The sequence below is a fragment of the Homalodisca vitripennis genome, chromosome 7 (genome assembly GCF_021130785.1).
Source record: "Homalodisca vitripennis isolate AUS2020 chromosome 7, UT_GWSS_2.1, whole genome shotgun sequence".
Lineage (NCBI taxonomy): Eukaryota > Metazoa > Arthropoda > Insecta > Hemiptera > Cicadellidae > Homalodisca > Homalodisca vitripennis.
Genome location: NC_060213.1, coordinates 147,522,280 through 147,549,886, shown reverse-complemented (window position 1 = coordinate 147,549,886; position 27,607 = coordinate 147,522,280). Strand labels below are relative to the sequence as shown.

At 36.4% G+C, this 27,607-nt stretch overlaps 1 protein-coding gene across 1 annotated transcript in view; it reads left to right on the top strand.

Moving 5' to 3' along the window:
• Positions 1-202: 202 nt before the first annotated feature.
• LOC124366481 (endothelin-converting enzyme 1-like) overlaps positions 203-27,607 on the top strand; it is a 101,790-nt gene continuing 74,385 nt past the window's right edge. Inside the window, exon 1 of the mRNA XM_046823068.1 lies at positions 203-1,121. Within this exon, the coding sequence (XP_046679024.1) occupies positions 678-1,121 (444 nt within the window). The 5' untranslated portion in view covers positions 203-677. The remainder of the gene's footprint in view (positions 1,122-27,607) is intronic.

Below are 27,607 nucleotides of genomic sequence, written 5' to 3'. Positions count from 1 at the left end.
TTGAGTGACTGTATTATTACATCATTTCCATACATGAAGCGTTCATTACATATGATCAAATATTATAGTTAATACTGGCCACTAAAATGTAGCCGAAAGCATAGTATGTTGACCGCTACTGCTCTCTATCTTTTGCCAAGAGCACTATGCTGGCTGAGCCCTAGCGGCCAATGAGGGAAGCTGAGAATCACATCCAATAAAACTACTGTGTCAAAAACAAAACATTCAACAAGTAGAAACGTTCGTTACACAGTGACACCGGCGAGAGCGCATGTCCGGGTTATATTGTTGTACATTTTGAAAGTTCGAAGTGTTTATCTACCTTTTAAAACTTGTAATGTCAAAATATAACTTATACATCAGTTATGTTTTTAAAAATAATGTAATTTTCTTCAGTGAAGTGAAGTGATAGGTGGTTTTGTGAGAGCGTTACAGTTCCCGGGCAATTCTTTGTGTTGTAATATTTTTAAAACATACTTAGGCTAATACTTTTTTTCGTCTCATTAATTAACATAAATTGTGTGATGAGTGTATTATTCTTTTGAAACTAGAGTACTACCTGATAAATTAAGGTGAATAAAGTTTCTTGTGTGTTTTAATAGGGACGTGCATTTCGTTTAGGTTAGATCATCAGAAGTAATTTTCCTTTCAACAAATTTAATAACTTATATTACAATATGGGTGACACACCGGAACAAGAGAAGAAGCCGATTGAGAATGGTTTGTCAAACGAAAGTGAAGATAGTGGAAATACTAGTGAACAGGAACCTTGTTTGCCTACTGATTTGAAGGGGAAAGAGATGGACATGACTGACACATTAGATAGTAAGCATCTTGATACAGAAATGATGAAGCCGAACAAGAAGAGGCACAATGTGAATAAAAAGTCTCATGTTTCAGTGTGGGTTACAATAAGCAATTCTTTCTCTGCCTCAGTTAAATACTTGATGGATAAAACTGGACTTTCAAAGATAGGGGTCACTGTTGCTGTTGTTTTCCTACTTTTATTTATTGTTTGTTGTGTTACGCTTCTTGTCCTGGGTATATTATGGCCTAAAATACCACATGAACTGAAATTTCCGATTTGCCGAAGATCAGCCTGCCTACGTTCATCATCTGAGGTATGTACTGAGTAACTGCAAATATAAGGTAGCCTTTGGCATAGGACTTTTGCATAGCAAATAAGTGTGGTTTATGTGGCTGTTGATTGTAGATTATGCACTATATAGACTACAGTTTTGTATCAACAACAATTTCAGTCAGTTCGTAGACAAATATAACTAAATAGGCCCTAGTACTGTTTTGCCATCATACAATATTGTTGGGTAGAGTACTATAAACTGACCCGGTTTTTATATCGATTAGTGTAATAATTATCGATACTTAATATTTATATATTGAATAAACATCTATAAATCGTATCAACATAGCCTATCTATAGAATTAATAACAATCATATTTGAAATGAAAATAACTAATATAATACACATAGTGACAATCTTATAAATAGTAAATGAGATATACTGATCAAACAAACAATTAGAACTCGAAATAGGAAAAACTGATAAATAATCCTAATGAAATGATAACAACATAACATTTATATGTCAGAAAATACAACGTATGCATAATTATTTATATGTTTTCTACTGAGTAGCAATGATTAATTGCTTTAAAGAAGTTTTTGTAAATATCTTCTCTAGAAAACTGTACTTCTCTTTTCTACAAATACTTTTCTCACATAGATTATCTGCAAGCAGGTCGGCTGATATACCACTTTTTAAACTTTGTGTTTTAAACTGTTATCCATAACCTTTCGGCTGTCTGTTATTTTCTATAAAAGAAAATACTTTTATTATATGAAAAACTGTTTATAGTTGTTTATAAGTTGTTACTGCTCAAAAATTGGTATTGGTTGGTTACATCCCAAGTTATAATTATGTAATATCGTTTGTTAATATTGTTATGAAAAACCGGGTCTGCGTACCGTACTCTACCCCAATCCATTTACAGAAAGGCATTCTTAAACAAATCAAGAAAATCCTTAGTTTTGTTCTAAACTTGTTCTCTAATTTTAAGTGAAAATGAAATTTTTCTGAATGTTTTTATATATATATATATATATATCATTTATATATATTCCCCGTGAGCATTTGGTCGCCTATTTACTGTGTTATATTAGGAGATGTTCACATTTCCCAAAATTACCATTTAAAGTAAATGCTTTCAATTTACTTCCTCTTAGTCTAATTCTTTTTTCTGGGAAGGTATTGCAGACCTGTGTCAATAAAATTAACAAAAGTCAACAACTTATTCATGAAGCGACTGCACACCTGAAAATTAAAACTCATACTAAATGTAGGATTTACTTTCTTGGAGCTTGAACTCATTATATTTTGGTTAGGAAGCTATTTAGTTATTTACTTGCTAAAGAGGTTGTTCATCTTTTGTAATTTTCCCGATGTTTTTGGCTGTATAGTTCTGTGAAACCATATGGAATTTTATATTGATCGAAAATGCACCACTAGTCTTAAATACATTTCATTTAAACTCTTGGATTTCTGTACTTCACAATAGAAATAGACATAATTTCAAAGTTTGTTAATGCCTTAGTAATCAAGCACCTTGTGTGTTTTCCTGTTTAAAGAACAATGGCTCTAATACCGTGATCTGCAATATTTTGTTATAATTTCATAAATAATTATCTAGGTTGAGTGTCAAATTTTGTTTTGTTTTTTCAGCATTAAATATTTGTCCAGTATAGTTATTGAAATCATTATTATTTTGAGAGAGTACTTTTAAAATATATACGTATGTATAAATTAATAAAACTATTTTTTCTACTTGAAATATTGTACAGATTTAACTTTTAATCTAATTTATTAAATTATTTATAAAATCACAAACCCATGTAACAATAGCCTGAGATATGATGTTTCGATCATGTCTGTTTAAAAACTAATACATGTTATAAAATCTGGTGAGACCTAAGATATTTTCGTGACAAGCGCAACACACAGTTTGTGTATCTAACATTTCTCTAAAAGCTTGACAATACTGATGTATAATTTACAAAATAGGTTGCAAATTGATATTTTCAATATCTGTCCTTGTTGAAGCAGGTTGTAGGGTGGATTCTCTTTGTTTCTTCTTCTTAGGAGGGTAAAATAATAAATTAAATTGCTTGGCAGGAGAAAACATTGAAAACACGACACAGGCTTTTTGCTACTAAAAGCAACGTGTGATAAATTACAGTAGATGTTTTTCAAAATATTCATTACCTATAATTTCAGTACTCTAAATGTTCTGACTTTTGAAGTTTCAAGCTCCGTGTATGTGTATGTGTTTACACATAACCGTGACAAACGTGCAAGGATCAGAGTATAGAACCTCATTGAAGGTGTTAAATTATTGTTAAAGTTGGACAATATTATCATGTAATATTTTTAAATGTTGACTGTGGCAGATGCGCTAGTGCATATTGTATAATAGATTATGATTAAAAAATATTACATGACATGAACATTTTTTGGTGATTTCTACTTCAATACCCAATTTGTTTCTCACCTACCTTATTACATAAATGTTATCTGCCTCAGTGTAATTTATCAGTGTCACCAACATGAATATAGATCTATTCATTGTTGTAGCAGTTCAGCAATATTGCCAATCTGATCTTGCCAGTGTCAGTAACATTAATGCCACACCAGCATTCATTTGTTATTGTCAAGTTAGGATTTGGACACCCTGTTACACTGTTAATATTTTTGCCAGTCTTATTGCTCTACAGTAGGAATAAATAACCTTGTTCAATAACTACTTGTCACGGCAGCATTCAGTTAGGATATAATTTCATTGTTAAGCATGTTTGTGAGCATTGTTGCCGAAAGGGAATATTTCAACTTCTCCTGCAATTATATGTTATGTATACAGGGTGATTCATGAAGTTCTCCCCCCACTTCTACAGCACATTGTACTAGTAAAAATAATGAAAAATGTTATATAAACATAGGTCCGAAAACGCCTCGTTAGCGAGTTACAGCTAGCGAAAGATTTCGCCTGAATTCCTGGGTAAAGAGTAAAATAAAGCCATACTGAACTTTTGGAAAGGTTAATTAAGTAAGAAATATCGTGGATTCTTATGTATTTTTACCTGATAAAGCTAATAAAATAGGTTTCAAAACTGTACCTGTAGTAGTTTTTGAGGGATTCAGGGTTAAATGCAAAAAATTGGGGCACGAAACAATGTTTTTTTAAGTTTGATGTACAATAACTTTGTTAAATTGGTAATAAATACATAAAATCAACAAACATTAATTGTAGAGAATTTAATTCTGAGAAAATTGATATAATCAAAGTCTAAAATAAAACAGATATAAGTACCAAAAAATCGATTTTATTCAGTATAATACATTACTAGCTGTAAAGAAATACCGTACGGTATTTAGTTAAAATAAAACAAAAACAAAATGTTTGTTCCTTAATGATGAGATAAATTGAGAAAACAAGATTAACTGTTAAATAAATTTGTTTGTAAATAAAAATATCATGTTTTATTACGTTGTATTTTTTTTTATAAAAATTTACATCAAATGTTCGAAAATAAATGAAGCAAACATTTTCCCATTATTGTTTACTAATCATCGAAATGGAGTTTTTTGTTTTATTAATTTCTAAGTTGGTAACGCACGAATAACAGCTGATCAATAATGGTATTCTGTACTGTTACGTTAGAACTGTGTATTAGTGGTGTTTTGCAAGCTACAGCAGGAGATCGGGTTCTGTGAATCGTGTTATTAAATGCAATTTTTCTGTGAGTTATAATTCGATTGTTTATTCAGCGAAAAAATGCCTTACTTATTTACATCAGAGGAATACGCTGATATGGTTTTTATTTTGGGTTACTGTAATGGTAATGCTAGAGCTGCTGTAGAAGAATATGAACTACGTTACCCTAATAGGAGGATTCCAGATACCAAAACAATTTGAGGAACTTTTCGTACTCTTCGGGAAACAGGATCACTACCAAGTACTAGAACCAATTATGAACGAGCTGTCCAACTTGATGATGATATTGTTATTAATGCTGTTCATCGCAGTCCAGGTGTAAGTACACGACGTATTTCTAGGCGGATAGGAGTTTCGCAGTCAACGGTGTGGAGGTCACTTAATTGAAACAAATTTTATCCGTTTCATAAACAAAAGGTTCAACATCTACAGCTAGGGGATGGTCCGCTTCGCTTGGAGTTTTGCAACTTTTTGAATATTAATAATCAACTCTACAAGCGTATTTTGTTTACGGATGAGGCACAATTCACTCGGGATGGTGTCAATAACTTGCACAATGAACACTCATGGGCAGAAGAAAATCCACATGAGGTAGTGGAACAGAACTTTCAACACCGATTTAGCGTCAATGTCTGGTGTGGCCTTTTGCACAATCGGCTGATTGGACCTTTCATATTACCTAGACGCCTAAATGCTAGTTCTATTTGCATTTCCTTCAAGAAGAGTTGCCGCAGCTGTTAGAGAATGTTCCTTTACATCTCAGACAAAATTTGTACTTCCAGCATGACGGAGCACCTCCCCACTTTTCACGTGCCGTTTCTGCTTACTTAAATCATGAATTTCCTGGACACTGGATTGGTCGTGGAGGGCCTCACCCTTGGCCACCAAGATCACCAGATCTATCTCCATTGGATTATTGCATCTGGGGATGGATGAAAGACATTGTATACAAGACAAAAGTGAATTCTCGTGATGAATTAATTGCCCGTATTATGGATTCGGCTGTGCAGATACAGGGAAGTCCTGAAAAATTAAGAAACGCAACAAAAGCAATACACAAACGTGCTGCAAAATGTATTGATAATGATGGCCTCATTTTCGTACGTCTATTATAAAAAGGTGCGTACGGTTGGCCCAACCTGATTAATTTTGCTTAAAACTAGTAATGTATTATACTGAATAAAATCGATTTTTTGGTACTTATTTCTGTTTTATTTTAGACTTTGATTATATCAATTTTCTCATAATTAAATTCTCTACAATTAATGTTTGTTGATTTTCTGTATTTATTACCAATTTAACAAAGTTATTGTACATCAAACCTAAAAAACCTTGTTTCGTGCCCCAATTTTTTGCATTTAACCCTGAATCCCTCAAAAACTACTACAGGTACAGTTCTGAAACCTATTTTATTAGCTTTATCAGGTAAAAATACATAAGAATCCACGATATTTCTTACTTAATTAACCTTTCCAAAAGTTCAGTATGGCTTTATTTTACTCTTTACCCAGGAATTCAGGCGAAATCTTTCGCTAGCTGTAACTCGCTAACGAAGCGTTTTCGGACCTATGTTTATATAACATTTTTTCATTATTTTTACTAGTACAATGTGCTGCAGAAGTGGGGGGAGAACTTCATGAATCACCCTGTATATGGCTGGATGCAGACACCTTGGGCAGATTTACAAGGAGTTGCATCACAGTCCCAAAATTTTGATTTAAGATTTTGTAATAACGCGAGAGTGAGATGCATATGTAAGAAAACTAGTATTAAGGTAATTCAGTGTATGAGTGTGCTAATACTGCGGTGTGCTGTGTTGTGAAATATTAGGAATTAGTGGGGAACAAAATAAATAAAAGTAGTTATTATCACGTTGGCATTTAACACTGGATCAGGTACAACCCTCTATTACGATTAGACTCCCAAAATCACAATCTAAATATGTCCCTATTGCCAACCTCATCCACGAATACAGACTGGGTGGCCAGTTCAGATTGAAAACCATTACTACTAATACAAAGATTGAAATATTCAAGTATGTTCACTTAACGGATCAACTGTAATCAAAGGATACAACCAGGCTAGAAAAACTAATTTGTTAAATATCTTTACATTGTATAAAACTGCATAATTTGGGTATTGTTACTAATATGCCCCTGTCCCAAAACTCACCCACATTGTAGGGCAACCCTCTATTACGATTAGACTCCCAAAATCACAATCTAAATATGTCCCTATTGCCAACCTCATCCACGAATACAGACTGGGTGGCCAGTTCAGATTGAAACCATTACTACTAATACAAAGATTGAAATATTCAAGTATGTTCACTTAACGGATCAACTGTATCAAAGGATACAACCAGGCTAGAAAAACTAATTTGTTAAATATCTTTACATTGTATAAAACTGCATAATTTGGGTATTGTTACTAATATGCCCCTGTCCCAAAACTCACCCACATTGTAGGGCAACCCTCTATTACGATTAGACTCCCAAAATCACAATCTAAATATGTCCCTATTGCCAACCTCATCCACGAATACAGACTGGGTGGCCAGTTCAGATTGAAACCATTACTACTAATACAAAGATTGAAATATTCAAGTATGTTCACTTAACGGATCAACTGTATCAAAGGATACAACCAGGCTAGAAAAACTAATTTCTTAAATATCTTTACATTGTATAAAACTGCATAATTTGGGTATTGTTACTAATATGCCCCTGTCCCAAAACTCACCCACATTGTAGGGCAACCCTCTATTACGATTAGACTCCCAAAATCACAATCTAAATATGTCCCTATTGCCAACCTCATCCACGAATACAGACTGGGTGGCCAGTTCAGATTGAAACCATTACTACTAATACAAAGATTGAAATATTCAAGTATGTTCACTTAACGGATCAACTGTATCAAAGGATACAACCAGGCTAGAAAAACTAATTTCTTAAATATCTTTACATTGTATAAAACTGCATAATTTGGGTATTGTTACTAATATGCCCCTGTCCCAAAACTCACCCACATTGTAGGGCAACCCTCTATTACGATTAGACTCCCAAAATCACAATCTAAATATGTCCCTATTGCCAACCTCATCCACGAATACAGACTGGGTGGCCAGTTCAGATTGAAACCATTACTACTAATACAAAGATTGAAATATTCAAGTATGTTCACTTAACGGATCAACTGTATCAAAGGATACAACCAGGCTAGAAAAACTAATTTCTTAAATATCTTTACATTGTATAAAACTGCATAATTTGGGTATTGTTACTAATATGCCCCTGTCCCAAAACTCACCCACATTGTAGGGCAACCCTCTATTACGATTAGACTCCCAAAATCACAATCTAAATATGTCCCTATTGCCAACCTCATCCACGAATACAGACTGGGTGGCCAGTTCAGATTGAAACCATTACTACTAATACAAAGATTGAAATATTCAAGTATGTTCACTTAACGGATCAACTGTATCAAAGGATACAACCAGGCTAGAAAAACTAATTTCTTAAATATCTTTACATTGTATAAAACTGCATATTTTGGGTATTGTTACTAATGTGCCCCTGTCCCAAAACTCACCCACATTGTAGGGGCAACTTATCATTTTTATTAGCATTAATACATCTCAAGTGACATCTTTTACTTATATGTATTATTATAACTAGAAAGTAATTTAATATTCTCATAAAAGATGATTAAGTGAAAATTAAAGATTTCTAAATATCATTCTAGTAACAATTTCCTGTAAATTAGCATTATCTCTTTAAAATATCTTTATTAAACTAAGCAAACTAGTGAAATAAAACTACGAGTTTTATGTTATCTGTTTTTTTTGTCAATTTAGACACAGCGATGAGACAATATTTTTAAGAGAAACTGTTTTTGATATTTATAAGTCTTTAGTCTACTTTCCTATGGCGTAACAGAACTATTTAACTTCAACACTTTATAAATAGATTATTGTACTTCTCTCTTTAGTATAGCAGAGCAGATTACTCCGACCATGCTCAAATATATTTGGGATCTTAGTAAAAATGTGTTTTATATTTATTGCAACAAAAGCATGCAATGTGAACTCTGCATCAATTTACAGAGTCGTAGGAACTAAAAAAAGTTTAATGAAATATTAAGTTTGGACTATCGTCTATATATATTTGAGTTTTCCTTTTTAAACAAAGTAGTAATAATGCCTTATTACTACTTTAAAGTGTATGAATCTACCAAGATTGTCAAATTAAACAGTACTCTTGTCGTATTCAAGACTGTGGCTGTAAAATAAAGTAGACAATTTTAACTGAAAACCGGTTTGTGTAGGTCTAGGGGCGATAGAGTACTGTATATTACTCCGAGATGAACGATCAACAAGAGCCCAACCTGCTAGCTGCCGGAAGCGGCGAAGACACGAATAAGTATTGTCATTGGGCCAAAGTCATATAAGCGATACAAGCTACGTAGAGATCAGTTGCTGCAGGGATCTGTACCGATGCAATACGAGTCCTTGAGGTGTTGTCAGTTTTTGCCACAAGAGGTCGGGAAGTGGGAAAGCCGTATAATTTTCTAGTTAATTTGAATGATAATCCGGTGTATGTTGGAGCAGCACGCGTGCGTTGTGACACACGACGTCACGGCTATTGGCTGTTCCGCTCCATTGCATACGTGATGAGTGTGTCTTTATACTCGAGTTTTGATGTGGGAGTGTCTTCCCCCGTCCTTGGCGTCTTCTACTGTGCGGCGCAGCGCGGCGGATAGACTCCTGAGGGAGCTAACCCCCCCCCTCACCCATCGCCATCATACAGATCGTTATCTGTTGTTACCGCTACAACTGGAATTGCAGTAATAATAATAGCTTTATTGCCGTAGACAATTACAACATTGGTGTGGCGAGCGTCATATCGTTTAAAATATATAAGAATATAAATAACAGTTACAAAACAAGCTTGTTGAACAGTTTAGCTCCAACCTCTGATGGTAGAGCTTCGTAAGCTGCGCAGATCTAAACGCATCCCGTCCTCTGGTATTATACTCATGAACGTCCCTGGCCCGGGCCCGCGTAACCTCACATTTTGTGACGACAGTACAGGACGGTCTCTTATATGTACAGGGCGGGGAAGGTTAACAAATAACATTCTCCGAATCAATCCCTACAGGATTCTCTTAATTCCTATTTTTGCAATGATTCGTATTGCTTTCTTCTGAAGGACGAAACACCTCTAAAATGGACATTAGCACACCCTCTCCACAATGTTATGCCGTACGACATATGTGGGTACACTAGGCCATTTTCAATAGGTGTATTCTACAACATTCTGTCAATTTCCTCAAAGCATAGGATGCCTGAGGAAATGCTAGTACCGACAACGTCACTTATTTCCCCAGGACAAACCTTTATCAATGTGAATTTCTAGAAACTTGGTGCAGAAACCTTCAACAATGACCATGTCATTCAGTACAACTGATCGACCGGGTTCATGGGGCGCCCTGACACACAGACGAAGTTTGATTTTGAATCATTTGTTTGTAGATTCGTATTTTATAAAAATTGAAGATTTGAATTTGTACTAAACAATCAATTTCCCAAGACACATTTACATTTTGTATTTGCCCTGGAAACACAGTTTAAAGAGTGTTGTACCATACCAAATTAAAATAATAACATATGTATATCTCTAAATATTAATTGGCTAAACGTTAGCGAAGCCCATCTCTCGTGGGGTTGGAAAATGTGTTGCCTGTGTTTCAATGGATCTTTATTTCTATGTAGTAAACACTGAGTCGATGATTGTGCAATGTGCATGTCACTCCATGGGATTTGGCTCGGAAATGAGCTACAGACTTGAACTGCTGTGTACAACCTCAGCGAAGTCAGTGGTGTGGCGTATTCCTACCTTGTATTGTAATTAGCTAAAGCGTCGTTAAAAATTAAAAGGCAAAGGATCTGATGGATCAAATATCCACTCTATGGAGGTGTGCCTTTGATATAGTCATGCCCTGTAACGTCACCCACTATGAATTGAAATGATAAATGCCTCTACCATTCAATCTCAATTTTACTATCCAGTATGGGATAAGATACCCATCAACTTCATTATAAGAAGGCTAATACAGAACTAGCTTACTCATCCGTAAGCCAGGAAACACTCCATCTGCTAGTTTACAGTGTGAAGTAAAGTAAAGAATGTCTTTTTTACCCGGAGAAATTAGAGCTAAGAAGTCCTTTTTAACGCTTAGCCTTGGGACCAACGGTTAAAAGGTGGCTTTCGAACCACCGCCAACGGCCGGGAAGGGGGCTGCTTGCAAGGACAGGACCGCTCAACGGTCACCCATCCAAGCGGCTACCACGCTCGACGTTGCTTGATTCGTTTATCTCGCGATAACCGTCCTACCCGCTACCCGGCGCCTCTAGTTTTAGATAGATCCAAAGGTTGCACACCTAGAGACTCCGTAGAACAGTTGTGGTCCTACCAGTTTGATGCAGAGCCGAAGTTGCAATACCACGCCCCCCCCCTCCAGACTGCAGAGTTGAAAGATTCTTGGTAGCGATGAATGACGCAGTGAAGAGATTGTATTCCGCTACTGAGTCGGTCAAATCGCCGCGTACAGGGTCGTAAAGTGTTGCATGCTCGGCTGTCAGTCTAAGTATAAACACACAGTGGCAATAGAGTGTATCAAGTGGGTATAAATACGGTACAGAAGCAGTCCGGATATGGATGCCGATAAGTTGAGTGGTCGGTTCCCGCACGTGCGCGGGCCTACTACGGATCGTGACCAACGACCGGGTCGTAACCCGCGGCCGCTGCCGTCGTTCGTCGTTGGGCTCACATTACTGGCCCAACCCCGAGTGGTGAAATGCAAATTAAATTGAACCGTTGTTTTACGAGTCACACAATGGCGACTCGAACACGTGACGTAACTGTTTGCCAATCTTACACGGATCGCTTGATGTTGGATATGTCCATAGCTGTAGACGTTCGTTTTATGTTCAGTTTAAATCTGGCTCCGTGCGGAATCGGAATTTAAAGTGAACATTGAAGAAAATTTGTTTGTGAACGTACTGCGTCGTTTCTGTGTCCCGCCCACGCTGCCGAGTATGTCTCACGAGCTTCTACTGTAGTACTGAGCTGACGTATTGCGCTGTTCGGTTCGTTTTATAAGCCTAATCGCCGTAGGAGTTGATTACTTGGCTTCGCAGTGCCATTATTTGCTTTTAGTTTCAACTTCAGATATATAGGCTACGAACAGTAAACTTGTCGTATAGTTCTACTAGGTTCTGAAAACATTTAACAATCCTATGATCTTTATTACTAAGATCATACGCAAATACGGAGATGAACATAATGAGTGAAGTGATTAAAACGTAGCAACTTCATAGTAGACACTACAGTGTAGTGATAGCTTTATCTCAAACTGGAGTGATAAAACACGCGCTAACACTCCGTAGTTGCAACTACCCTATTCTATAAAAATTGGAGATACAACTAACGGGTAGATACAACTCTAGTGTAGATGCAGCTACTTTTCATGTTCAGACTTGTTTCCCCCACTCCGCACTCTTCCAGTCTGCAGCGGTGAAGTGCGGCGCAGGCCATACAGACAACTCACGTGCCGTTCTGAGTCGTGTTCCTGTTACCACTCGTGTTCTCTTGCTTATCCTGTTTATAGGTATCATGACATCATCTGAAGATGAAGGAGACGTTGATAAGAAATTGGTTGCGGATAGGGAGCAATTTGTAAAAATATTATCAGAAAATACTGTGTTGTTGGAAAAGTCAAGGGTTTCCCAAAGTCTTATTAGAAAAGAAGAAAGCGTGGGAAACCTTGTGTTCTAACGTATATCCCAAACTACAGGAAATGAAGTAAATGCTACTCAAATGAACAAAATGCTTCCAAAATATGAAAACAAAAATAAAAAAGAAATCTGATGTGAAAGCTACAGGAAATAAAAAAATTAAACTACGTGAGTGGGAAAAAATGCTTTTGGCATTATTGGGTGAGGCTGAAAACCCAGTTTTTACAAAAGTACCAGGCAGTTTTGCAGCTGGAGCATGTCAGTCAACCTCAGTAGAAGCGACAAGAAATGACAGCAGTGACGAGTGGAAAAACTTAGCTGCAGCCGCAATCGCAATAACTACCAAACCTCATGAATCTGAACCTGAGAAAAAGTTGAGAACTCAAGCTGACAACTCGTATACAAGGCCCGCAAACAAAAAACATATTGGCATACGAAACAGGTGAAACAAAAGATTTGAATACGCCGCAACTACAGAGACTTGTTCTCTTGCAACAGTTAGAATTACAGAAAATTCAAATTGAAAAAGAAAAAATTGAGTTACAAAAGTTGAAAAGGAGGAACAGTTGAGAAAGAAACTCAAACTGATGACTATTCATTTAATCTGATGTTTAATATGTAACTTAGCGGTTAGTTTAAACCCAACTCCAGTTACCCAATAATAAACTATCCTTATCCTACAAAAAAAAAAAAAAAAAAAAAAAAAAAAGAATTTATAGCTTACATGGCATGAATGCACCACGTACGTTATGTGCATGCCTGCCAACAGTGTTCATTGAGCTGTGGGTTATGTCAAAGGCCCCTGCACATTTGTACTAGGCCTATGGTTTTATTTGTATTTGTATGGTTGTATTTTAATCTAGGTTTTCAAAAAGTCTCTTTACTTTTTAACAATTTTATTTTTTGTACAATTTACTTACATTTAAATAAAACCCCAGCATTTCATTCCGCTTCTGTTCGCCACGTTGTTTTGTTGCTTGGTTTTCGAACACTTCTTCGCCTCCTTCATCCTCGTTACAACACCCCATCTTCATTCGCGTCGTCTTCAAAATTTAAAAGGATCTCTGAGGTGTTTAGCTACATTGTGCAGCACAGTACAGGTGACAATTACTTTTGGTACTCTGTCTAGAGACAATCTAACACAGTTGCCAAGTGTCGGGAATCTCTTCTTTAACTGTCCGAACACCCTTTCTATCACCACCCTTTCCTTTGCATGAACACGATTAAATCGACGCTGAATATCGGGTTTGAGGAGGTTTGAACGGGGTGATTAACCAAGGAGAAATACCATAGCCAGAGTCACCAAGTAAACACGCAGCACCGTCATAACGAGAAATAATATCCCGAACAGGACTCCTTCTCCATATTCTAGAATCGTGCACTGATCCTGGCCACTCTGCAGCAACGCTAGTGAACCTTTCTTGACTGTCACATGTTGCTTGCACGTTGATGCTGGGGTAACCCTTTCGGTTTATATACTCATCACCGAACATTGATGGTTTTTTTATTTCGATATGCGTGCAATCTAATGCACCTACAACAGTTGGTAAATCAAAATTTCTTTGCCACATCAACTTTGCATTATTTATTTCTTGTACTGTAGAAGGAAAATGTATCCAGTTGTCTGCGTTTTCCAAAATACAGTTCATCACATAATTAATGTTCTTACAAACTGTCGAACGGTCCACTCCAATATCTTCTGCTACACCACTTTGAAAACCCCGGATCAGCTGTATAACGAAGAAAAATCTCCAATCGTTGTCTTGGAGTGAGTGCTTTCCCCCGAGTTTCGTCACTAGGCGGTAGAAATTGTTCTGCTAAAAAGTCTATATTCTCACTTTCAAACCGCATCAGCTCCTTGCACTTAGTCAATACTCTTCTTTTCACCGTACACACTCTTCTTTCCCGTACTTGCATAAACATCGCCATTAAAAGTCACGCAAGACATAAAAAGTGAAGTGTGCCTATCTACAGAAAAATAATGGAGATATATCTATAGGTAGGTAGATGTAACTATACTTTTAATCACACCAAAAGTGAAGTTACAACTTCTATTCTAGAAAAGTTAAGATACAACTACAGGGGGTAGTTCTAGCTTCCTTTTTAATCACATTAAGTGAAGCTTCTAACTATAAAAATTGTAGGCTAAACTACTTTCATAAGTATTATATGGATACTCTAGTGACTTGCAATAACTTGTTACTTCCGTCGTTGATATGGAAATGTATACTATATGATGACGTCACACCACGTGTCGAGTAGTAGGTTTCACTGAGGTTTTAGGCAAAATTTCAAATCGTTAAGGATTGGATCATTTTATTTTTTACTTGTGTTATGGACAGATAGACAACAATTGTGCAAGTCTATTGTTTCAATGACCTCAGTCAAATTCAATGGTTATAGAACCCATGCATGTTTATAGAACTCATTGTTGTTTATGAAAAAATGTAGTTCAATGCGAAATGTAACGTCAATAGATGCACTATTTCTCAATATTTCCTGCCACATAGTACATTCACATTTTTTCAGTAAGTTATAATATATGCTATAAAGCAGTGTTTAAAAAATAAAAAGTTTTGTTATGCTGGCCAAGGTATTATAACGCCAGGGTGCACTGAAGTTGTATATTATCCTAGACATATAACATTGGCGGCAATGTATTATATTTCATGTTTACTCTATGGATAATAGTGTAGCTCGTTAAAACCTAATATGATTGAACACAGTTTGATTAGAAATTTATGTATTCTGTATTTTGTAGTTGTCAATGTATAAATATTCGCCGACGCTCAGCCAAATCCTATGAGGTAACAGGCACCATAATCTAACTCAATGTTGCTAATATAGAAGCTTCATGCATCAATTTCAAGTCTATAGGTGAGGTTTTTTCGACATATCGTTCAGATAGACAGACAAGTCGACTGGGAGACAGATAGAAATGTAAGTTTTCCGTCCCCACAAGTGATACATAGGCTTCGCTAAATGTCTGCAAATCATAATAAAATATCTATAAAATCAATTAAAGATATTTAAGATGGTGGACAAGTTCCAAAATTTGGCCAGAGATTCGTGTCGGTATGTACTCATCTTTAAAAGTGTATTAAAAAGCTTTTAGGCTTAACCAACATAATGTAGCCATTACTGTCTTTAAATTGAGAAGAATTTTTAATTTGTCAGAAAACATTTGTATTTCCCAAGTACTTTCTTTTACCACCAAATCATTTAATGTAAAGGTGGTGCAATTAATTTTGGGGTTGGGTTCTTTATGTTAAATGTACGGAATGGTCTTTAGAAATTCATTAACTAAATATAGAAAATACAAAGAAGAAACTTTTCGACCTATCGTTTAACATTTTTATCTTCATCCGTTGTTTGTTATGGCCTAAATTTGCTACTTTCTATGCTCGTAATTTCACGTGGAGTCATCAAAAACAATTTGTTGTTATTCCAAACTTAATATCGATTGAACTCCTCAAGTTATTGTCTAAGCACTGTTTCCTAATACAGCTGGAGTGCTCCAGATTGAAACCGGTATAATTCCAATGATCCCTTTGAAGTATTTGGCGTTAGCGCACGTTTTCCTCTCGGCTGGGACACTTTTGATTGATTTATAACCGAGTCGTAAGCCAAGCGTCACCGTGGATTGAGTGATAAAAGACTGCCTGAGAGCCTATGTAAGCAGAGCATGACTTGCTAACTAATCATTGTTTACTCAGCTGTCATATGTCACTCCTTGCCGAGTACTCGAGCTCTACCCTGTGGCGCTGTTTAATGTTTATATTACGTGCGGGACACTTGGTGAAACTATGACACTGCTCCACACGATACGAGTATACAGTGTCAACATGAATCACAATATTTTAAGTTAGTTATTCCCCAATAAAAACGTGTGTTATTGGTGTTTTCTGTGTGGAGTGTTGAGTTTTTAATTTATTTAAAATCATCTTATAAGCCAATGTCGATCAAAAAGGTGCCCTTATCTTTCTTTAGAAAATGGTACAATCTGTCCCGAAAATTATACTAAAACGCTTAAAAAATTGTAGTATTACATTTAAAGTACTATGCGAACGTGACAGGGTTCGTCTGGTTGCAGATTTAAATACCTTTTAACAGTTTTGCATAATAATATTTAAACAAAACCAAAGTGCGTTATTAATTTTTAACGATTTTCAACTGGTTGTGGATTAAACATTCATAATTAAAAGGTCAGTCCATTGTTTGGCGTAAAATCAATTATATGAAAGCTCGTATTAATGTATTCAATATGAGAAAAAGGTAACGTGGTGAAACATTATCTGTGCAGAGGCTCACGAAATTGTTTATACATTGCACATAATATGCCGAAACCCTAGAATGTTATATATTTTTACAATCAATATATTTTACAAATTATGAATCCGTCACAAAAACATTATCTGTGCAGAGGCTCACGAAATTGTTTATACATTGCACATAATATGCCGAAACCCTAGAATGTTATATATTTTTTGCAATCAATATATTTTACAAATTATGAATCCGTCACAAAAACATTATCTGTGCAGAGGCTCACGAAATTGTTTATACATTGCACATAATATGCCGAAACCCTAGAATGTTATATATTTTTACAATCAATATATTTTACAAATTATGAATCCGTCACAAAAACATTATTTAACATAGAAATATTTAATAACTGTTTAAATCGAAAAATCCTGTTTTCTAATGTCAGAAAGAGATGACTATAGACCTAAAGAGTAGTGTAAAATATTTTTCTAATCAATGTAAAGATTTTACGAAAGTTTTTTAAACTTATTTATTTTTAAATGTGCATTTATTTTTTTAATGATTATTTATTTTTTAATGCACATAATAGTTTTGTACCATGTTTATTACAATAGAAAAACCAAAATCATAAAAAACACGTTTATTTAAAATATTTGAAGAAAATCTTGGAACGTATAAATTTGTTGAAAATAACTTATTTATATTTAGGAAACAAAGAGGACAATAAGTTAAAATATGATTCTTTGAAAAGTATCAACATAATGATGGGTTGTGTTTTTAGCTAAAACAAACTGCTGAAAAATTTTCAAATAAAGAACGGTCACTTATGTTTTATATACCAAAATGAAAGTTTCGTCTTTTTAACGATATATGCAATTATTTAGTCACTAACATCAAGTGATCAGTTAAAATAAAATGTTCAGGATCCTCGGAAATCCGATGGCTGTCAATTTTAGGTTCCGATTGCTGTCTGTTTAATAGCGACACAAACAGGAAGAGTGCCCCGTAACCAAATGAATGCTGACCGAAATGTCCATCCCTCTCGGTACCCCCCCCCCTCACCCTGAGATGTACGATATCACACTCGTGTGCTGCGCAGCCTGCACTCTTGTAATTGTAGCAAACAGAGTCAGCAGTGATGCTCTGATTTTCTCTTTATGATCAGCGAATTTTGATTGACCGGAAGTTGAATGCTATACCGGATGTGGCCTACATGCTGATAGTGCACTTCCCAGGGCCTTATCTACATGCAGCCTGTACTGCAGTAATCATTGTTGGCGAATAGTTTATGCAAGCCGATGCATGGATAAAAATAACAATTTTGTGCTCTTTAAGTATTTACTAAATTCACTTCTCACGATTGAAAAATGAGAAATTTCCGTATTGTTTATAGATGGAGAGAGATGTAATTACTTGAGAGGTAGATGCACTTTTACACATCAATGCTATTTAAATAGGGAATTCACTAGTTAGGAACCAATAACCTATAAACTACTTGTCTTTTAATTTTCAACAGTATTATAGGTAATATGACGCATAAAATGTATTCGTTAAAAATACATCTAAAAAATACCAAGTAAAAAACAAGGTTAGAGAAATCAGGCTTCTAAGTAAAACATTATTTTTACTCTGCTTTCTTGGGTGTCATCCGTTGCTGACGTTTCTGCTCTAATAATCCTAATTTTTTCAATAGTTCACATGCCTTTAACCATAAAATGTTTTATGCAAGACCATAAGATTGATGCGTCTTAACAAAAAGTTCAACTGACATTTACAATGATAAGATGTGAATATAAAAGCATACATATCAAGCAACAGTATAAACCAAGAAATATTTTCATGTGATATCTTATATGTAATCCCCAAACCACTGATTGCCTCACTACATTGATTCTGGTTTGAAATTCTCCCAAACTAGATTGTACCTACAACTGTTTTAATATCGTGTACAACACGACTTATGTGAAATCGAGCCTGCATTTTACTGGGCTTGTGACAACTTGTGTGTGCAGTTCAAGTGGATTATGTGGTTATTTTGGAAATATCGTCACAAAAGTAAATATAGTTTTGATACAAAACAACTTTATTTCACCAATGTGCTTTTATTGGAACTGTCTGTTTAATATTCTTGTTGTAACCACTGTGACTTCGGCTATACACGTCCGCTAAGAACCATGTAGATAAATCTGTGTTATTTTCTAGTGAAACCTTGCTACAAGAGATATGTATATATAATTATATCTCTTTATCACTTGCAGTTTTATTTTCGACTGCTTCAAAAATGTAAACTAGAGTCGTACCTTTTTTGAAAGTAATGGAATATAACTACTTTAAAAATTAGAAGATTAGGGCCCAATAACATTTTTGACGTATCAGCCTTTGAACTGTGCATGCTGTATTTATTAGCTTAGCCTACTTTATCCTAAATGTCAATTTATGGGAAATCGATCAAATTTTGTCATGACGTCTTGTCCTTGGGTATTTTTTCTAATTTTTTATCCTGAAGCACTAAGGTTCGATTTATTAGAGAATCCGTCTAAACTAAATATCTGCAGTTGGCCGTTTGACTGCTAGACATTAGAAGGGCGGGTGGTCTGGAACACCTCTATGTACCATTATTTAAAAAGCCTAAGTTATGTCGAAAACTGTCTTAACGCTAAAGAAAGTTATTAGCCTAAAATTAGATTTTGGTCAAAAAATCGCCCAAAACAGTTTAAATCAAGTATCCACCTTATCGCATCAAAGTATGAAGGTATGTTCTCGTAGTAAGGCCGTCGCCATTGGAATGTGGCTGTAGAATGGAGTGCACCTCGGTGACCTAGCCAAGGTCAGGCAACAAAACATCTCCGCAAGACATTGCTATAGACAGGCTGCACGTGATGTGATAGTATCCATCCGCAACGCATTTTTCTACAGGCATCATCTCTTGACTATTCGGTGGTCATTTTAAACGCAAACAATGTAAGTAGCAGTCATTGGCGGATATAAGAGGTCACCAAATATTATCAAAATCCAATAAAAGTAAACTTTAGACTCGAAAATGGGTAAAATGTGTTTTATGATTTACATTTTCTTACATTGTCTAGGAGTAACCTAAATCAAAGGAAATATTTTATTTTGCCGGAATATAAAAAAAGTATATCAGTTGACAACGTACTATATAAAAATAAAACATTGTTTGAACATCCTCACCACACCGAAACCTGAGTCAAACTTACAGTAGTGTACACTCACTCATACGACATTCATTCTTGCCAGTTCTCCCACTTCCAGTTCTGTCGGTTGTCAGGATAGTCACCGAATCGTATACCGTAAACTCATCAGCACTAAAGCGCGTTTGTAACGCCTTGGGCATCGAAGCACTTTTAATTGATTCTGGCAACTTGTTTACAAAACAAACTCCTTCCTGTGAGGGCGTGTTCGTAAATTACAGTCCTGTGTCTGTCAGTTCGGTGAATATCTCTGCCCCTTCCATACGCATGTACTATATGTCTCTACAATGCAGAGGCTCGGGAGAGTCAACAGTTACAGTTTTTGAAGTTTTCTTGTAAGATTCTCTGAACTTAAAATGTACGATTGAACCCCCACATCACCCCGGTTGTAACCCCTCTCCAAACTGCGTGCTAACTCCGCCCCCGGTTGCTTTTGTAATTTTGTTTTTCCCTACACGACTGGTGATGTAAGTCGCGTTCAAAATGTTACCGAAGTAAGTAATGAAGGTTTGTTTACAGAATCGTACTGTAAGTATAGCTACGTTCTGGGCGACATAAATATTATCCTGTAGGAAATGATAGCACGATAAGTTAGCCCGGCGCGACACACACAGGTGGTCGGTCTCCCGTGAGTTTGTTGCCGTGGCGGCGGTGCGGCTGCAGTAAACAGGAGCGGGCAAGATAACACACGATTCTCCGGACCGGGTCTGGTACTGCCCCCAACTCAACTTCAGTATATTTGTTGTAGTTACTTTCTGACCTGGTATACCATGTCAGCTGATGGATCAGTCCTGGACATCTCTCCTTGTTCTGTTTGATAAGATCATCTCACATGTCACTGGTCCATGAGTGCGGGCAGAATTTGGCTGAAAAATTTCCGACTTTTTTCGTCCTTCAGCTCCTGTACTTCGGAACGCACTGAGGGAAAGCAGGATAATGTTTATCCCTTACAGGTTTGTTTAGATGATTCTCTAGTTTGAGACAATACTTTCTGTTTTCAGCAGTAATTTACTCTCTGTTTTTTGTTCGAATTTAAGAAATTGGTCCTAACCCAATTGCACACTGTTGTTCACTTAAGATAAGAAATTTAAAAAACTCACATTGCACTTATACCTAAAAGAACATCGCTTCCGGGGTGACGGAATATTTAGAGTGGGTAAGGTCACATATCTGACACGTTAGCCTCCCCAGTCCTGTTCCAGCCTCTTCCAGTGAAAACGGACAGGGGAGCAACACTTTTTCGTGTTTAGGCTTGCAAGAACCTCACACTAAAAGAGCCCCACCCATTCTACACTATACCTATCAACTATTCCCCAATATCTCCACATTTGCGGTACACTTCGGTCTAGAAGAGAACCTTCCTGGGCCCAAAGTTGCACGCTGGCAGTTCGCGGGCGTGCGTGTGCGCGCGGCCCCATGTGGATGTCATTTGTGATGGAGTGTTGAGCCATTAAACAGACTCCCATTCATAATTATGTAAACCTCTTTGATAGATGGCGCTTACGCAACCGATTGTTGGCGTTGTGAAAGTTAATCGCCGATTTGTTAGTCACGGCTGTTAACAGTAGATTTATTGTCATCGCCATTGCTTTTCTTTGTACAGGTTTTTTATAATGTTGTCTCACAAGTGTTATTTGAACATTTGTAGGCAGAAAAGTGTAATCTAACAAGTAACTAGTAATGAGTTGAAAGCGGCACAAATGGGCAGGACAGACTATTAATAGAAAGGACTTTAATACTGACGCTATAGTTATTTCAACCGAACCTTCCTTTCTGAACTGCCTGACACAATGCAGCCTATAGGCTACCAGTGCATTGAACTCTGAAGTGACTTTCTTAAACAATTTATAGGATTAGTATGTTTGTTGAATTGTACAGTGAATCTCTGCCTCTTAGTCGTGTGTTGTAGATTTCGTACATTTACAGGGCAATCGGCTCTCCGAATACGGAAGCAGGCAGGGACAGTCTGTTCTTTCACCTCAGAACTTCCGCTCTTTAGCACTCAGTCTCACGCTCCTTTAGTAAACTTCCTGTTTGAAAACTGGTCCCCTTTCATCTCAGATTACCGCTGTTGTTTCCTTGGCATGCAAATCAACCAACGACATTTTAAATGTGTATAAATTATTACTAAACCATGATAGTCACATATCGGGGTGATCAGTGTTCCACTACTTTCGCCGACCACCACGTCTACGTGTAGGCTGGCGAGGCATGGAAACAATCATTTCCGTCTGTCTGTCCGTACGATATCTCGAAATCGGAATGACACACTTTTGCGTGAAGCTTCTTCATCTCTGAATTAGCGAAACCGAGTTCGATGATGGTTCATTTCAATACGTGGGGTTTGGCTGAGTGGTACTGAATATTTTCAAATTGGTCTTGTGGGTGACCATGATGGCAACAAAACAGCAGAATAAATAAATGTATAAACAAACTGCTTACTGTACAATTATTTTAACATGTGACATTTTTATTCATAGAGTAAAACGAAAACAAAATAGAGTGGAAAGTCTATTTCACCGCACTCTTGTGTTGTAGGACTCTTCCTACATCATCGAAACTTGTATTATTTCAAAATTGTTACAACACATAATTTATTGAACACAAATTTGAATTTATCGCGTAACAAGATATCTCGAGAAAGATTTCATCCGTTTTATATAAAACTTCATTTCTACGTAGACAAGAATGTTTTATGTAATGGTGCATGTCAAATTATGGAGTTTGAGCAAAACGTAATTTTCGTATCAGTTTCTTTTCTGTATGCATTCCTGTTCGTAAATAAACCCGCACGACACCTCGAGGGCACTTCTATATGAATGAGTTATCGATTAGAAGAGTTGCCCTCAACCTCAGCGATGCCTGTCTCGTACTCTTGCGCTGTAATAGTGATACAAATCGCAATGCTACCAACCGGAGTGACGTCGCTGGACGCCTACAGGGCACAAATCAAAATACCGAATCTAAATGGACCAATTGCCTCCGATTAGCTGCCTATTAATCTCAATTAAAGTGAGCCCATTGAATGAATCAGTCGTCCACTCTCAGTTCGGTGTTGTGTACCGAGAGGATGTCCCCTCATTGGTTAATTGTTGTCCCCTTGTTGAGGTACACTTGGATCTAGATATGTAATTATTGTTCCACACCTCTCTTTATCCGAGGAAACTAATAGGTATTCACTCGGCATTTTGTTGAAGATGTAGGTAGTAAAGACTATACATTTCAGTGCTATGCACAATGCTCAGCGTCTGCTGAGTAACTGGACATTGTGGCGAGAAATCATGAGGTAATCCAAGATTTTCTGAAGTAAGATGTTAGGAGAACTGAGATCACGTAAATCAGACGAATTTTGATCTTGGTATCAAATTTTTACTATCGCGGATACAGTAAAGATATCCATCTGCATTTCGTTATATGATATAGTGAAGAGTTGTCATTTCAGTGATATACACAAATATGTAATGAGTGTTTAACACTCGTGGCGAAATGCAGTATTAATCCAAGCTTCTAAGAAGTCAGGTATATAAGAGAAGCAAGGTGAGGTGAACTAGACGATGTTTGATCGCAATACACTATCTCTAATTGTTTAGTCATCCCCTCCAGTTCCGTTTATTTAACATTTCTGAAGATTAGTGTTGGGTTGTGAGGTGAGCGTGTTCACAGTTGGTGTCTATAAAGCCAATATCAGATCGATTCATCCTTGGTTCGGAGTCCAATTATATTGTAAGCCCTTTAGTTTCACTAGCCAGTGTTTTTTAATATACGAGCCTTTGGAATAATCCGTTAGAACTTGGTCACCACAGGACCTACATAAATAAAACACTACCTAATCTACTGGAAAATGTAAATACTGTTTATAACAAAAGTGGCGGTGGCTTAAACAGCAGTTAACGTGGTCAAAGTGGTTATTTGTGATCTACTTTTTCAGCATTTTATGCGCAAAATGATGACGTAGCAATTCAGTCATCATAGGCACCACTCTATGGAACACTGGGAAGATCGCAGTAGTAAAAATAGAGTACATGAGATTCAACGACCTAACAATGCCAAACATCAAGGTTGCGGTGATTGCCACTATAGATGGGTGGTTACAGTTCAGCTAATCAAGGCACAGTTTCGTTTCCTTCAATTTGCCTGTATAGGCAGATATGTATTATTAGCATTTTCGTTACACAAGTGTAAACAAACAACAATTAGGCGAGGTTATAATGCGTGATGAACAAATACTGTACTACAGTCCTGTCATTCCCTCTATTACAGTGTTACCAGCCCCGATCGCGACAGTTACCCACTGAAACGTATCGAGTTCAAGAAAAGGCCAAGTTCGTAAATTACCGAATGGCAAGGTATTAATATCCACAAATATTATATTATGCTTTGGTACACCAGTCATGTACTGGTTAACAAAAAATAATTGCTATTTTGTATCGCTATTAGAATAAACACGGCGCGATTTATAATAAATTAAATACTTGATATTGCGTACGGTTTGGTGCACCAAGAAGTTAACTGTTTTTTTGATGAGTGTAATAACACTTAAACATGATGAATTTTTAAATAGTTATATTTTGATGTACCAAACTAATTTTGGTGCACCAAGGAGATTTAGATACAATACATTTGATTTAATAATATTATAAAAAAGTGCAATATTGGTGCACGTCAAAATTGGATGGTGTCATACATAGTTGACAATTATGTGGTGATTACGTTAATAACATTACATGAAATAAAAATATTGTTGGTGCACAAAATTATGGACAGTTACAATTTATATATATATATATATATATATATATATATATATATATATATATATATGGAATAGTTTTCGTTAAGGTATAATAAAAGTGATTCCCGTGTAATTAAATGTTTTGTACATCAAAATATAAATAATTTAAAATTGTTTATGTGAACAATGTAATTGCTTTGTTAATCACGAATTAATGAATAATAAATAGTCTCTTTTCTAGCGAAACCTTTTGTTTCCGATAGTTTTAATGTAATGTTGAACGAATATTAAATAAGTAGTAGCCTACAATTATCGTGTACAAATGAGTATTTGGTAGACGAAGGATAACCTACAAATTATTATTTTGTATAACGTTAAATTTTGCTAAGTTTTTGTCTTGTACAGCCATCTATATTTTTAATTTCCAAATAAAAATCTGTGCTCTTCTTCATGTACAGCGTTGCCATTCGGACATCCCCGAACTCTGCCATTTCGCGACCATGACACATTCCCGTTAGAAATAAGAACAATAGACGCTCAAAGGAACGAGAATACGTCTGAACTGCTCATATCACACCCCCCCCCCCCCCGGCCGTTTGGTTCCTATCACAGTTCTGTGCGCTAGTCTGTTAATGAGTAAAAGAGAAACAAATATTGTATTTTTACATTTACTTAAAGTGTATAAGAAATCAAAATCAGACTAAAGAAAGCAGTCACTGAAAAACAAAAATCTGGTAAACCTAAAATATTTGTAGATTTTAATATTTTATTTTGGAGCCCCCATGGACATGTACAATCCGCCCCTGCGTAGAAGTTTGTTGCTTTGGCTCAGATACGGTCTGTATGTGATATGTACGACCGTACTATACTCGTACAATATGAGTCACTACGTTCACGGCAAGCCGGTCGTCTGAAGTGTGAGATCAGACTGCACGTAGGCGACTTTCTAGATGAAGAACAAGGTTCCTTATCGGGGAAGGGATTCCGTAGCGCGCTTTGTACAGTACATGCGACTGCGAGTTTTTATACAGTACAGTACTCTAAGCTCGGCGTGTTTCCTGGGTCTACCATCGGATACAACAACCGATAGTAATATCGATGGTGATCATCGAGATATTATACACTTGCGTCCCAATAACCAGTGCAATCCATGTACAGTAAAAATGCAACATAGTCTCATGGCTTTACATAAGCTCTAACAAGTACATTTAATATCGTACTCGGTAACATATTTTCATGCACTCAAGGTCACATGTGCTTTATATTATCTCTGACAGGTTTCATTAAATTTCGTACACGTTAATAAATTTGCATGTACTCTAGATCACACTATGCCTAACATAGCCCTGACAAGTTTTACTCAATTTCATATATAGTAACAAATTTGTTGATACACTCAAAGTCACAGAATATGACATCTATTCTAACACATTGCTGGGTTTTTTATATGACCTCGAATATTATCTGACCGACCTATTCTGAATGTATGTGCAGCATTGAAGTCCAAGGTACCAACAGGTATTTCAATCACGATTGAACTTAGTTGGAAAGGCAGTTTTTGTGATGCTGTAGGTTGGATGTTTGTTCCTGTGGTGTGGAATGCGAAACTTCTCCCCGTTTCTCGGTCACGTACAAGTGAATATTGTAGCACTCACCATATTACCTCGGTACTCGGTATTGGCAGTACAGGACCTGCCCATTTCAGTAACGATGGCCTGCTGCGAAGTTTAGTACGGGTTGTTTTTTATAGGCCTTAGCTGTGTTCTATAAAATTCGTAAAATTGACATACAATATTTAGTACATGGTACTGGAAAAAGGGTGAAATTAAATTTATTAAATCGGAACAATCTGATTCCAATTAAAGTAGATAAAATATTATGATGTTTTATACATGATAATTGATTTTACACTGGGTTTTATGTAAAGAATGCGTCAAAAATTGGCGGGGGAAGAGGATAGATCGATGCAGTGTCATAAACTCGTTCTCTTTTTCTAATAGAGGTTGTTGCAATCTTCTATACTCAATGATATGATAGAAGAATAACATGTTTATAGTTAATTCATTCAAATTGTGAAGGAAAGGCGGTCACGTAACGACCAATTGCGTCACAATGTAATCTACTAGAAAACATTTTAGTCTGTGGTAAAGAGAAACTTGTAGATTCTAGCTAAGCTGATTAAACCCGTCAGTAATGTATCACGAGTTGCCCGGTGGCTCTCAACATGTTTCCCCTCAGAACGGATTCTCAGAATAGTACGACAAATTAAATGTACAAGTGCACCTTTTTCGGCGGAAGAATTTCACACTTTTTTTGCTGTTCAGTGGCTCCCTATCGTTGACCGGTTGGCCTTTCTTGGGTCATCGAGGCGTGGCGTACCTGCTTTCTTATCGGCCTGCTGAAATGTGCACCCTCCTACGCGCCCTACGCCCGAGATAGTTGTCCTCCACACATAGTCCCAATTCTCGTGCCCAGTGAAGGCAGTTCTAGAAACTATTTTTATTGAGATTTTGACTCATTTGAAAGGTGCACTGTTCCAAAATATCCTCGCCCATATCAATATGGTTCAGAACCCCTTTGTCTTCGTTATAGTCAGTCATTTGATATTTTATATTTATAAAAGGTTAATGTTCACACTGATGATGGTTTAAATAACGAAACACGTGTCTGAAATAATATAATTAAAAAAAAAGGATTTTAGTTCACGATTCGTTATTCAAATATATATACATACAACTCCGTAGCGCTACAGCAGGTATACCGCATGCTTACCTTGTTCCATTTAACTCTTTATATATTCAC